The sequence below is a fragment of the Oncorhynchus clarkii genome, chromosome 9 (assembly GCF_045791955.1).
Source record: "Oncorhynchus clarkii lewisi isolate Uvic-CL-2024 chromosome 9, UVic_Ocla_1.0, whole genome shotgun sequence".
Taxonomy (NCBI): Eukaryota; Metazoa; Chordata; class Actinopteri; order Salmoniformes; family Salmonidae; genus Oncorhynchus; species Oncorhynchus clarkii.
The window spans coordinates 46,088,987-46,103,969 of record NC_092155.1 but is presented as its reverse complement, the minus strand read 5'-3'; the positions used below and the strand labels follow the sequence as shown (position 1 = coordinate 46,103,969).

At 45.6% G+C, this 14,983-nt stretch overlaps 1 protein-coding gene across 2 annotated transcripts; it reads left to right on the top strand.

Moving 5' to 3' along the window:
* Positions 1 to 561: 561 nt before the first annotated feature.
* Positions 562 to 13,498, top strand: LOC139416414 (bromodomain and PHD finger containing, 3b). Of its 2 annotated transcripts, none has more exons than XM_071165005.1 (13): positions 562 to 788; positions 1,845 to 3,431; positions 3,717 to 3,873; positions 4,326 to 4,457; positions 4,703 to 4,831; positions 5,610 to 5,922; positions 6,604 to 6,870; positions 7,457 to 8,005; positions 8,260 to 8,341; positions 8,490 to 8,584; positions 10,663 to 10,760; positions 11,167 to 11,321; positions 12,046 to 13,498. In XM_071165005.1, the coding sequence occupies exons 2-13, from the start codon at positions 1,879 to 1,881 to the stop codon at positions 12,227 to 12,229; spliced, it is 3,714 nt and encodes a 1,237-aa protein (XP_071021106.1). In that variant the 5' UTR covers positions 562 to 788; positions 1,845 to 1,878; the 3' UTR covers positions 12,230 to 13,498. The 2 variants fall into 2 exon arrangements, with proteins under 2 accessions (XP_071021106.1, XP_071021107.1); XM_071165006.1 differs by having other exon boundaries at positions 725 to 788; positions 1,848 to 3,431.
* The last annotated feature ends 1,485 nt before the right edge of the window (positions 13,499 to 14,983 follow it).

Sequence of the window (14,983 nt, the reverse complement as noted above, 5' to 3'; positions counted from 1 at the left end):
GTTTTCCATTCCATGTTAATCGGATTGCGTGCTTGTTTGAAAAGCAAGCACACATTTAATTTACTAAACTTTAAACTAATTTGTTTGCACATCATGCTCATTGCCCTGTCATACTTTTTAGGCTCATTATTTTGCATAGGTTTTAGGCCTGGCTGCTACCGTATGTTATTTTGCGTCAAACTGCTCAAAGTGTTTCCGAGACTCTTTTGTGTAGTGCGCTGTTGCAACCTGATCTGCAATGATATATTTCTACCAGCTCTTTCGTACCATGTTGCACTTACCGAGCTAAGTTGAGGCATTGCAACGACTGTTTCAATTGTGTTGATACTCGTATGTGTACATATCAATACACATTGTTAGCCCAATCAAAAGCCGTAAGTGTCGCTTCAAAGTGTTCAATTCTTAAATTAAATGTGTAGCAGGCGCGCGAAACCGTAACCTCCGGATGGCCTGCTTTGGTCAAGGGGCGTGTTTTAGCCTCGCTTTCCTCAGTACTGCACATCCGAGGTTGCGGCTAGCTAGGAAATGCTATTCTCCTTGTCAAAACTGGGTCGACAACTTACTCGCGTCTATACTATGATAATAAATTAGCTAGCTATGTTTAATGTCAGTATTTGGAAACGATTGGGCGTGTATTTAAGGGAGGACTGAGGCAACAGACGTTTGATCAACGAAATATACTGTACTGGCTTTTGGTGTAGGTGTTGCAGGGTGAGCTAACGTTAGCTAGCTAATCTAGCCAACGATAAACCTGCGTTTCATTCCCGGTTGCCGAACTGCCAGTGAAGGTAAGATAACATCGTTGTTACAGTTTTCAACGACGATGATTAGCTGGTTCATATCATACACTCCTTCCTATATGTTAGGGGCTGCATTTGACTTCCCAGTAACGTTAGTTAGCCTGTAGTAGCAGCTACACATTAGTAGGTTGGTAAAAGAAGCGCGAGCTAAAGAGCTAAGGTAACTTAGCTAGCTATCCTGTTAGCCAAAGACAGCTCGTTTGGAGCAACTAGTTAGCTACCAGCGCTATCTAAAGTTGTTCAATTAGCTAGATTCGTGTACTTAGCTAACTTAGTTAGCAAGTGTTGCACTTTTTGGGTCAGATCTTATATCGCTTAAATTGTATTTGTCTAACAGTTGTAACTAGCTAGCTAACGTTAGATAGCATGTTGAATTTACGTTCGTCAGCTCTATAATGTTTAATGATTTGGGTTTGCGTGGTGTATTCAATGTGTTTAAAACAAATGGCGGACATTTTTATCTGGAAAAGGGCACTTGTCATAAGTTCGCTGAGGCACACTAGGCACTTGATTGGCTTTGAGGTTGCTTGATCCAAATAACGGGGGAAATTATTGGCTGTGTAGCTATTGTAGGGTTGACTAAACGCAAAGGATAATGTACAGAAACATCTATTCGTGATTTACTGGCTGTGGAGAGTACTGTAGTAGACTACAGCTAGTTTATTATGTGTTGACTGTGGTGTGCAATCCACTATTTGACAGTAGGGCACCTTTCATCCCATTTGAGTATAGCCATAGCTCCTATACTATCAGTTAAGCCGTAACTCCTCCTCAATGACCTGCCAAAATAAAAAAGGGTGCATGGTTACTTTGCTCATATTCAGTCTGTGTGTCACTCACTGTCAATGATGTTTGAAATGTTGTGAACATGTGGTTAGATGGCTATCATTGGCCAAATAAACATAATTTGTGCACACATTGATTGGCATAACATTTAGAAGGCAATGGTTGGCCTTTGCTGTCCATCTGTTAATAAAAATTCTTAGCTAGCCATTTCCAGTTTTGAGTTTCTAACAGTATGTTCTCTCCTTCATCTGGTTGCAGCAGTGGGTGTCGGGCGCTGCGTGGTAGGAGGCCCATGAGGAAGCCACGGCGGAGGGGCCACCTGGCCGGGGGAGGGGATGCGGGTGGGAGAAAGGCTTACCAAGCTGGTAGGGGACGAGGTGGGGCCCGGCAGCGCTCCCCTTCACCCTACAGCCTCAAGGTGTCCCCAACCAGAGAGACACTGACTTATTCCCAGGCCCAGAAAGTGGTGGAAGTAGACTTGGATGGCAGGCTCCACCGGATCTCCATCGTGGACCCTCTGACAGTCATCACAGAGGACGAGATGACGGCCCAGGACATCACTGAGTGCAACAGCAACAAAGAGAACAGTGAACAGCCCGTAGCACCTGCCAGTGCTAACCCCGGACGCAAGCCGCCCGCCATGCCCAGAGGCCGCAAGAAAGACTCCAAACATTCCTCCTCCACATCATCGTCCTCTTCCTCCACACCTCAGAACCACTGCCCCAACTCTCACTCACAACCCCACAACAACAAGACTAACTCCTCACACCACCATCATCAGACGCCCCTTCCCGAGCCCACCTTCCGCATGCTGGAGGCCTTCATCCCCTGTGCGGCGCCTTCTCTGCCCACAGCCTACTACCGCTACATAGAGCGCTCGGCAGAGGAGCAGGAGGCAGAGGCAGAGTATGACATGGACGAGGAGGACGCGGCCTGGCTGGAGATGGTGAACGCCAGGCGGGCGTCAGACGGCCACGCCACAGTCTCCCCTGACACTTTCGAACTGCTGGTGGACCGCCTGGAGGAGGAGTCTTACCGGGAGGCTCGCAGCCGGGCCCCCTCTCAGAGCGCCATCGACGACGATGCCTTCTGCTGCGTGTGCCTGGACGACGAGTGCCTCAACAGCAACGTCATCCTCTTCTGTGACGCCTGCAACCTGGCTGTGCACCAGGAGTGCTACGGCGTGCCCTACATCCCAGAGGGCCAGTGGCTGTGCCGCTGCTGCCTGCAGTCGCCCCAGCGGCCTGTGGATTGTGTGCTATGCCCCAACCGGGGTGGCGCTTTCAAGCAGACCAGTGACGGGCGCTGGGCCCACGTGGTGTGTGCCATCTGGATCCCAGAGGTGTGCTTCGCCAACACTGTTTTCCTGGAACCTGTGGAAGGGGTGGACAACATCCCGCCCGCCCGCTGGAAGCTCACTTGCTACCTTTGCAAGCAGAAGGGTCGTGGCGCTGCCATCCAGTGCCACAAGGCCAACTGCTACACAGCCTTCCATGTCACGTGCGCCCAGCGTGCCGGGCTCTTCATGAAGATTGACCCCGTGCGGGAAACCAACGTCAACGGCACCACCTTCTCGGTGAAGAAGACAGCCTTCTGTGAGGTGCACTCGCCGCCGGGCCAGGAGGGGGGAGCAGGGGGGTCGGACGAGGAGGATCCCACAGGGAGGGCGGTGGGGGGCCGGGCCAGCCGGGGGCGCAGTGCATACACAGAGGCCCCACAGGTGCAGAAGCGGAGCAAGAAGGAGGGCAAGCACGGGAAGAGGAAGGGGAAGAAGGGTCTGGAGGTGGCTGCCAACCGCGCCGCCACTACACCGATGGTCGCAGTTCCACAGATCCCCACTCAAAGGTCTGTGTTCACCAGCCTCCTCTTGTTGTTAGTGGTGCTTTAGCCGGCAGGATTCTACCTATACTGTCATGCTGCATTTGGCTCATAGGTATATGTTAGTGTGTAAGATGCTTAAACGTCCATGGGGCCTCATCCTAACTCCAGATGCACGTTGACGTGCAAAGTTTCTTGTTGCCCATACGGAATCTTAAGTTAGGATTAGGCCCATTGTGTGAACGACAAGGATACCTTTCAAATGCTGTAGTAATGAACAGTATGCGTTTAACTCCTCCCGATGCCACACAGGTTGAACACCATCTGCAAAGGGATTCTGGTCCAGAGGAAGAACCAGTTCATGCAAAGGCTGCACAACTATTGGCTCCTGAAACGCCAGTCACGGAACGGGGTCGCACTCATTCGTCGTCTGCACTCCCATGTCCAATCACAGAGGCACATTGAACAGGTCAGAGGTCATTGGGCACTCTAAGGTCAAAGGGGCTGTTAACGTCAGGGGGTTATTCTGTTGAATGCAACATAATTGAACACTGCAGATATCAGTAGAAATATACATTCTGAAGAAATATCATCGGTAGTGCTGGCTGGCTCAATTTAAAATTGTGCATGTTTTTGGAATTGTTTATAATATATTTCTATCTGATGATGATGATCAGTAAATTCAAATCCCTGGGTGCATCTCAACAATATTATGTAGAGTCCTCTTCTCCCTGAATCTTCACTAAATAAATAGTACAAAATGGACAGGTGAAAGCAAAATGGTGAATCTTTACCAGGAATTTCCCATCATGGCAGATGAAGGGAATGAGAAGACAAGTGGAAGCCACACCTCATACAATTGAAGCACCCCCTACATTGTGTGTCGGGGAGTTGTTTGAATTAATATCTGTGTGTTTGCAGCCGGAGCCTGATGAGAAGGTGTGTGCTGTGAGGGAGGAGCTGAAGTACTGGCAGAAGTTGCGACAGGACCTGGAAAGAGCCCGGCTATTGGTGGAGCTCATCCGCAAGCGGGAGAAACTGAAGAGAGAGCAGGTATGGAGACTAGACTGTCTGTTTATGCACTTGCTCTGTATCACGGTCTGTCCATGCTTTGACAATTCAGGTTGTTACTGAAAAAATAACTTATTCTGTGTTTTCCCCACTTAAATAAAAGGTTAAGATACTTCCTTAAAAATATCATACAGTACCTTAATTTAGTCTGAGAAATTTAGATTTATTTGTGAGTTGCTGGCCTCCCTTCCGAACTCCATCCCATCTCTCTCTCACCCTCCCCAAAGGTCAAGGTTCACCAGGCGGCCCTGGAGCTACAGCTGACCCCAATGCAGGTGCTGCTGCGCTCCACACTGGACCAGCTGCAGGAGAAAGATGCAGGCCAGATCTTTGCACAGCCCGTCAACCTCAAGGAGGTCAGTCACCATGCTAATACTGTAGAACCTCAGGGATACGGCGTAACTGACCAGTCAACCGAATGGGAAATATCAAACCTGTTACTAAATGCAAAAAACTAAACTTGTGAATGCTACAGACACATGTAAATGTTGCTTACATGTGTTAAAAACATAGTTACAGTACCTGGCTAAATGGTTTGAAAATACTTTTTCAAATTTTTATGAAGGTTAGAAGCTGTTTTTACTTGAATTTCAAAGTCACTGACATTTTTTTCCTTCTCCGAATGACCTCCAGTACTGACGTGTCTGTGTCTCTGAGGATCAGGGAAAATGATGCACAGTCTGCACAGTACTGAGATCTGTTTTACCTAATACTGGGGATTTGATTCTTTCAAATGGTTTATGTAGTGGTGTAGGGACGTGTCCTGCTGCATCTGTCATGAGACTACCACGTGTTCTGTTCATCTTTGTTGTTTACTGCCGACAATTCAATGTTAGACCCGTTGCCCGTTCATAGTCTGTTTCCCTCTGTCGCTTAACTTAGGGTGCTTATCTTTTTTAACCGTTCCCAAATCACCCCTCATCCCAACTCCTTTGAGATCTACAACCAATTAATGTAATAAATATGATCATGGCGGCTTGGCATGGACTCAGAACATCCCATTTTGTTTCTCTATGAACAATTGTAACTTTGAGGGTGGAACAACTCTAAAACCAGGAAAGCATAATGATTTTATGTGTCCGTCTCCCTGACCGTCTTTCTGCTCTTCCTCCTCTGCCCCCCCCCCCCCCCCAGGTCCCAGACTACCTGGAGTTCATCAGCCAGCCCATGGACTTCTCCACCATGCGCTCCAAGCTGGAAGCCCACAGTTACAACTCGCTGGCCCACCTGGAGGTAGACTTCAACCTGACTGTGGCCAACTGCCTGCTGTACAACGCCAAGGATACACTGTTCCACCGTGCTGCCCTACGTCTCCGTGACCTGGGGGGTGCAATCCTCCGTCACGCCCAGCGACAGGCCCACAACACTGGCCTAGACCCGGCCACGGGCATGCATCTTGCAGAGTCGCCCCAGAAACACGACTACTACCGCTGCACCTGGGAGGACGGTGAGTGACGCGATGGCACGAATGTTGGCTTGTTTCTGATTATGAACCTGGGGCCAAGCTCTGTAGGTCGAATGTTGTGGAGCGTCGTTATTAGAGCTGCCGTGATTCCTTATTCTACACATCAGAGCGGTACGTTTGTTCTTGTTCCATGTTGAACGTCGCCCAGGTCCCAAGTAAACCTCTAGCAACAAACATCTCTATGCTAGGCAAGTCTCTACTGCTGCTTCCTTTCTCCCCCCCCTAAAAAAAACAAACAAGGGTCAAGCGAACATATCTAACCCAGTTCTTTGTCCTTTAAAGATGCGCAAGAGATGGTTTCTATTTTGGGGGTGATTTTCACAACAAAGCCTGAAAATGGAAGTGGATATACATACTTAGTTGCTGGAATTCGAATGAGACGGGGGAAATAAAAGTGGAATGAAAGGAGACTCGAAGCAGCGTACTCAGAAACCGTGGCAGTTTTAAATTTAGATAGCCTACCTGTTCTGTCCTCTGTTTGTAGCTCAGATACTTTGTTCTCATTTCTTTTGGAGTGAGCTCCAGCCTGTGCTGAATGGTGATATTTAGGGTAACACTTTCCCTGAGCTATTTTGAATTGCTTTATTGTGTTGAGGACTTTGCCGCATTGTGGGCTATGATATAGAGTGGTAAACCCATCTGTGGCGTTCCGTCCCTGTGTAGTGGACACCCTGCTGGACCCCGAGAACCGTCTGCACATGTCTCCTGAGGAGCAGCTGAAGGAGCTGCTGGACAAGCTGGACGTGGTGGCCACCATGCGCTCCAGCGGCGCCCGCACCCGCCGCATCCGCCTCCTGCGCCGCGAGATCAACAGCATCCGGTACCGACAGGGCCAGCACCACCGCAACTCGCTCCTCAACGGAGATGTCAAAGATGAAGAGGAGGAGGGGAAAGACGCAGAGGCTGACAACGGCCTGTCTTCAGATAAAGGTGAGTGATCAAAACGTAGGCAATGTGTCGTTGTATGATGGTGACGTTTAATTACCTATAGAAACCACCTATTTAATGATCTGCTCTGCTGAAACGAGACCGGTTGCAATCATGAGCTAACAGCAAATTATCCTCAGGTAATTGAGCCAGGGTCCCCCCACGCACCAACCCAAAGCACTTCACTGTCTGCAGTCTAGTAAGTAGGGTCCCACATAGTGGCCTCACAACCCTCTCCAGGCGCACTCTGCGTTTCTTCTCGTCCTCTGCACCGCCACCTCATGGACTCGCCTCCATTGGCCTCATACAGTCATGTCATCCCACCTCTGACACCAATGTAGTACATTTCAGGGGGGGAACCGAGAATACTAGGAAATCGAACCTTGGTCAAGCATGCTAGTGTTTTTTTTGCCATTTAATTAAGAAGTTGTGCTAATTCACCTATTCATTTGTTTTGCTGAGTTGTGTGAACTTTTGACTTTGTATTGGATGCCCTAACTAATCACAACATGATGAAAGCCAAGACTCAATCACCAAAGTATTATGTAAATTAACTGTCAGTTTGATCAGTCCCTTTCTCCGCTTTCAGAGGACCTCAAATGTACCCCTCCCCCAACGCTGGAGCCAACGTGCCTGGCACCTCCCCCTATGCAGGGAGATGCACCCCTGGAGCCCCCCACGCTGCGCCCCATGACGGGGGAGCTAAGGACCCTGGGCCATCCCAAAAAGCGCCTGAAATTGGACAGCGAGAGCTCAGATAGTGGTTCTTTAACCCTTGACGCTACAAGAAACAAGAATTGCACTAAAGCAGAAGAGGCGCCCAGTTTATACTGTGGCGGGTTGGTGGTCAATGGCCTTTCCGACACCTTGTCCCCACGCCCTGCCACCGCGGGAGTAGGGCGCCGGACTTCTGTGCTTTTCAAAAAAGCAAAGAACGGAGCAAAGCTGCTTAGAGAGAAAGACAGTCTTGGCGGTAGTGTCCCCCTGACCCCCAATTCCGCTTTAAGTACCCCTTTATCTACCCCGTCTAAGATCCCCCAGCAGACCTCATTCACCACACCTGAACGGGGGACCCCTAGTCAAGGTGCCATCTCAGAGGGGGAGCTGGACAAGACCCCTAACCATACACCGGAGACTAGTAAGTGGCTGAATATGAGCTTCTTTTGATTTAAGTCTAATTTATACATTTTGTAATTCAAGAATGCAATTAGCTATGCAAAATGGCTGTTGTACTTATTTGGGTAGCAGGAAAGCAAACGTGTGCAGCCCTGAAACTTGCAACTACTCAGGATTGCCATTTTGCGTAGTTAATTGTGTTGCGTACTTGCATAAGTTGTAAATGAGGCTTTACACTCAGCAAGTGTCTGACAATTGGTGTCTGTCTTCTTTCAGGACTCACCAATGGGTTCAAAAGGGACAAAGATGGTGGTTCTGACTCAGACTGTAGCCCCCCACCAATCCTTCACAAAGAAATGTAAGACATACGGTAACTCCTGAGTGTTATGAATTTGTGTAGTATCGTGTAATTTGGGCTGATCTCAGGTTATCCAATTTTCACTGGCCGCATTAACATATCTGCCGTACAACAGCACAGCCTACTGAAATACTGTGTACCCCTACAGCAGCGCACCACCCAAACGAAGCCTTGGAAAACCAGCACTTTCCAAAGTACCTTTCTTTGAGACTGTTACCGGGGATGCAGATTACACCGCTACAGGTATGAGAACCACAGTATCATCGTTGGACAATTTAAAATAATAGTCCACTTTATAAATGTATACATTTAAAACATGTGTCCTTAGGAAACTAACATTCAGTCATAAACGCTATGTTCACATTGGGCTTCTGAGTGGCGCAGCGGTCTAAGGCACTGCATCTCGTTTCAAGCGGCGTCACTGCAGTCCCTGATTCGAATCCAGGGACTGCAGGTATGAGACATTTTAAAACATGTGTCTTTAGGAAACTAACATTCAGTCATAAACGCATCACATCCGGCCGTGTTTGAGAGTCCCATAGGGCGGCGCACAATTGGCCCAGCGTCGTCCGGGTTTGGCCAGGGTAGGCCGTCATTATAAATAAGAATTTGTTCTTAACTGACTTGCCTAGTATACAGACATGCAGTACCGGTCATAAGTTTGGATACCCTTACTCATTCAAAGGTTTTTCTTTGTTTTTACTATTTTCTACATTGCAGAAATAATAGTGAAGACATCAACACTATGAAATAACAAATATGGAATCATGTAACCAAAAAAGTGTTAAATATATCAAAATATAGTTGATATTCTTCAAAGTAGCCAACCTTTGCCTTGACAGCTTTGCACACCCATGTCATTCTCTCAACCAGCTTCATGAGGAATGCTTTTCCAACAGTCTTGAAGGAGTTCCCACATATGCTGAGCACTTGTTGGCATATTTTCCTTCACTCTGTGGTCCAACTCATCCCAAACCATCTCATTTGGGTTGAGGTCGGGTGATTGTGGAGGCTAGGTCATCTGATGCAGCACTCCATCACTCTTTCTTGGTCAAATAGCCCTTACAAAGCCTGGAGGTGTGTTTTGGGTCATTGTCCTGTTGAAAAACAAATGATAGTCCCACTAAGCGCAAACCAGATGGGATCGTGTATCACTGCAGAATGCTGTGGTAGCCATGCTGGTTAAGTGTGCCTTGAATTCTAAATAAATCACAGTGTCACCAGCAAAGCACCACCATCTCCATGCCAAACATGTGGAGATCACTCGTTCACCTACTCTCTCACAAAGACACAGCGGTTGGAACCAAAAATCACACATTTGGACTCATCAGACCAAAGGACAGATTTCTACCGGTCTAATGTCCATTGCTCGTGTTTCTTAGCCCAAGCAAGTCTCTTCTTATTGGTATCCTTTAGTAGTGGTTTCTTTGCAGCAATTCAACCATGAAGGCCTGATTCACACAGTCTCCTCTGAACAGTAATTGTTGAGATGTGCCTGTTACTTGAACTCTGTGAAGCATTTATTTGGGCTGCAATATGAGGTGCAGTTAACTCTAATGAACTTATCCTCTGCAGCAGAGGTAACTCTGGGTCTTCCTTTCCTGTGGCGGTCCTCATGAGAGCCAGTTTCATCATAGCGCTTGATGGTTTTTGCAACTACACTTGTAGAAACTTTCAAAGTTCTTAATTTTCCCGATTGACTGACCTTCATGTCTTAAAGTAATGAGGGACTTCTGTTTTTCTGCTTATTTGAGCTGTTCTTAACATAATATGGACTTGGTCTTTTACCAAATAGGGCTATCTTCTGTATTCTACTCCTACCTTGTCACAACTGATTGGCTCAAACGCATTAAGAAAAGAAAATCCACAAATGTAACTTTGAACAAGGCACACTTGTTAATTGAAATGCATTCTAGGTGACTACCTCATGAAGCTGGTTGAGAGAATGCCAGGAGTGTGCAAAGCTGTCATCAATGGCTGCTTTGAAAAATCTCTCACATAAAATATATTTAGATTTGTATAACACTTTTTTGGTTACAATATAGAGAACAGTAAAAAAGAGAAATCCTGGAATGGGTAAGTGTCAACATTTGACTGGTACTGTGTTCACACAGCTTTGAGAGACCTTGAAAAATGGTCAGCGTCTTGATTTGAACAATATGAAAATGGTCTGTCCTGTTGCAGCCTACTTTTTCTTGGGTGTTGATAACCGCTTGCCTTTTTGGATGACAGAACTTTACCGTGTCCAAGATAAACACCCCATTTACTGCATATTTGTATTTAGAATCAACATTTAGTCTTTTCCTGTCTTGTCTCTGCAGGCAGTGGTATCCTGATGCCTTTTGAAAATGTAGTGGCGCTGGAGCCTCTGGACTTGGTCTGGGCCAAGTGTCGGGGATACCCCTCCTACCCTGCATTGGTGAGAGAATGCATTGGGCAAACATCTGCTTGCCTACACTGATACAGGTCCCAAATGAAGAGATTAGCGGTTACCTGGGCTTAGTATCATAGGGTTAACACTTGGAAATTGATTTATGGTCTGAAATGGCAGGAGATCTAAAGTTAGGCCACTCTAAAATCCACTAACACAAAGCATATGGCATTTTAGTACATATTTACTGCTCAATAGGTTAGTTCAGAATCACAGAAACGTCCCATACTGCTCAGCGTCTGCCTTTTTACTGTTTTTTTTTTTTTTTTACAAGTTTAAGCCACCCTAAAATCCAGTGTAACACTTAATTTGGCACATATTTGCTGTATCTAATGTTAAGGGGGTTTGAATTGTCAAAATTAAACCAATCCAATGAATCTTTTCCATTGGCCAGATCATTGACCCTGAGATGCCCCAGGAGGGTTTGTTTCACAACGGGGTCCCCATCCCTGTGCCCCCACTGGACGTCCTGCAGCTGGGGGAGCAGAGGACAGAGGAGGCTGGGGAGAAGCTCTTTCTGGTGCTCTTCTTTGACAACAAGAGAACATGGTGAGAGGAGGCGGGTGGTGTTTGGCTAGCACTTAAGTGACCACAAGCTGCTCTCTAACCTCACATTCTAGGGCTGCTTAATATATTTGGGTACCTAGCTTCCTTGTAGGGCAGGGGTGTCAAACTCATTTTGTCCGGGAGCCGCACTGGGAAATGTGTTATTTCCTCGCCGTCAACATTGGAACAAAATTGTCCTATATGCCATCGTTTTGGGAATTTTCTATGCTATGACTGGTTCGGTGATTATTAGTGATCTGGACACTGTAGAAACTGTATGAATGTATGTCCATTATCATTTATACACCGTTTTGATTTGTTTTTAAAGTATAAACATTTTTTTGTATGTTTGACACCTCTGTTGTAGGGTGTACTGAAGAACATGCCCAAAAGATTTTGCTTTTGCATTGTCGAATGGCAATTAAACATATGTATTTGAGCTGAAAAACGGTTAGACAGAAACATTCCTCTGTTTATAGTGCACCTGACTTTAAAAATCCATAAGTAGGAAGTATGGTCTGTGAAGGGGGAAAAAAAAGTGTTTCATATAAGAGGAAGAAGTTCACTGTATTAAAATGCAGGACTTCATTAGGGAAGTTAACCTTTATCCTGAACATACACTTTAATCTCCAGTGTCTGCTCAAAGCCATTGGATGTGCATGCGTACGTCCCTCAGCTATAGATGTATTCACTTCAACAGCCCTCCCCTCTCTTCTCCCCCCTGCAGGCAGTGGCTCCCGCAGGACAAAGTGACTCCTCTGGGTGTGGACGACACGGGTGACAAGCTGCGTATGATGGAGGGTAGGAAGACCACCATCCGCAAGTCTGTGCAGGTGGCCTACGACCGCGCCATGGTCCACCTGAGCCGCGTGCGCCGGGACCAAGCCTTTGTCCCGTCAAACTACCTTTAGCTGTGGGGACCCAAATCAGCCCCTAGCCTTAAAACAGTCGTCATTGGTCAGAAAGATCTGGATGGCTTTAAGCTTATCTGGACACTTCTCATAGGTCTGAACGGGTGTATTGCAAGCAGTATCCCTACTGGTTACACCTTTCTTTGTCCTTTCAGATCTATGCGGTGTCTGGGGGGGGTCAATGCACCTAATTTTCGCCCTATACCAATCCGGCAGTATCTGATTTCGGGCTGTATAAGGCGAAATGGGGAGAGGTATCTATCCCACTTGGGGGGGAGGAGAGCATAAGGCAGCAATCCTCAATCCTGTTTCTGGAGTGCTGTAGTTCTGCAGTTTCTTTTAAATCCAGATTAGTGCCACCATGACACCCGAGTCATCTAATCAACTGATCTTCAAGCCCTTGGTGAGTTGAATCAGGTGTTGTTTCACTGCTGAGCATGGACCTTCAATACTCTATCCAGGAGCGGGATTGGAGGTATTTATTTGTGAGCCATCTTGATGCCACCGAGAACAGATGGAGCTGCAGTAGCTGGATCAAAGTTCAACGAACACCTCCCTTTTTGTATAATGCTACTGCCAAGGAATCAAATGGTTGGAAAAGAGATTTATCATATTTATATGAACTTGAAACCGTATGAATGGATCACTGCCATTTCTTACAAACACTTTTTACATTTTAATGTTTTACAAACCACTTGTTATATATTGTAAAGACACATGTGTGTGTGTATATATGTGTGCATATCATACTAAGCCTAATTTTATGTTGCTACTTTTAAATGCGAATTCAATCACCAATGGGGATGAAGAAAGGCCGTACATACTTATTGACTTGCTACAGAGTGTATTCAGCTTCTCTTTGTGGATCTGCATAAAGACACACAATGCAATGGCCAGTTCTTTATCAATTCTTTTTGATACAAAGAAATGTAATTTATTTATGGAAATTGGAAAGTATTGAAATGAAGTTTATATATTGGTTATAGATGGAAAATGAAATCTGTTTAAGATTATAAGATTTGCAACCAAGGTGAGCTACTGATGCAGAGGTGTTCAGATATTGCATTCAAGGGCTGACCAATCCTTAGCCCACCGTGAAGAACAGAATGTTATATTTATTATAGAATATTCATAGTATTCCAGACCGGTTTATAAAATGCAGACAAACATTGTAAGCTTGTACAAATTGCAGATTTGACCTACTCACCAAATAACCTGTCTGAATCAGTATTTTCTCATGTGGGTAAATAAATTGTTCTATCCAACAAACTTTTGCAATTCTTTTTTTGATTGGTTGGAATCTAGGTGTGACAATATTACCAAATTACAATAAGGTCGACACTTGGGAAAGACATAATTTTGCATGTTATCTGGTTTAAAAAATATATATAATAATCCACTGAATGATAAATAACATGCTTACTCAAATTCTTAAGTATTTAGGTAGACAGTAAAACCTGTGGACAGCAGACCAGGTTTATTTTATCATGTACAATAACGAGGAAAATGTAAATGAGGCGCTCCAGAACCTCAAATCGTCTGTATGGCCACAGTCAATGTACAGGGTATGTACGATACAGTTGATTTAAACTGAAAATATTGACATCTGAAAGGGAAAGTGTCATTTCAGTTAGTAATGGACATGGAGCAAAGAAGCCCTGCGCTTCCGGATAACCTCATTTTCTATATAGCTAATATCTTCTCCAGATTTGTTCACTCAATATAGCTCAACAACCCCATAATGCACAGCTCTACTGTAGTAATTTCAAGGACACTTTTGAAAAGTATATACAGTATACTAATCTTTTAAACCCATTATAATCCACTGAATACCCTGTTAATTTAATACAAAAGGTTGTGGCAGGTGAACTATCAGCAAATTATAAAATGCTAATTGAATTGTGTACCCTCTTCCAAAATTCATCTTTGAGTTTGGCTTGTTTAATGTTTGCATTTAGGCTCCTCCATTACCCCTGCTGCATCTTGCTCTTCATCTTCGCCACAGAGACCTAATATTGATTACTGGATCGAATCCCAGAGCTGACATGGTAAAAATCTGTCGTTCTGCTCCTGAGCAAGGCAGTTAACCCACTGTTCCCCGGGTGCCGAAGACGTGGATGTCGATTATGGCAGCCCCCCACACCTCTCTGATTCAGAGGGGTTGGGTTAAATGTGGAAGACACATTTCAGTTGTACAACTGACTAGGTATCCCACTTTCCCCTTTTCTGCTTGTGCCAATGTCTTCCATTCATCAAATTCCTTCTGTTTTGCTTCTTGGTGTCTTTAATGAGGCTTCTGCCTCTTCCTGCTTGGCCATTGCCGCATCCGCAGGACTTTAAGATGTTTTTGCTTCCCTTTCTCTTCTTGATTAGATTTGTATTGGTCTCTTTTCTTTTTCAGCTTGTCAAGTGTAGTTTCTGACTTACACTGCTAGTCAGTGCTCAGTTGTCAAAGTTGTAAAGCATATCCTGACTGATAAAGAGCTCTAAATCGGTTTTCAGCATCTCCTCTTGGTCTTCTTGTCAGTCTCTTCTTTTACTTGTGTGTCTACCTTTTTTATCATATCCTCTTGCATTGAGTTTATTTTTATTTTCTTTCATGACTTCTTTGCTTGTGCCTTTTACTATCTGCTCCCTTATGCTTCATTCCCCCATCCATCCCACTTCCCAGTATCTCTAGCTCTTGCATGAACAAGTCCTCGTTGCACTCTTATTTTGCTTGTCTACAGTCGTGGCCAAATGTTGAGAAAGATA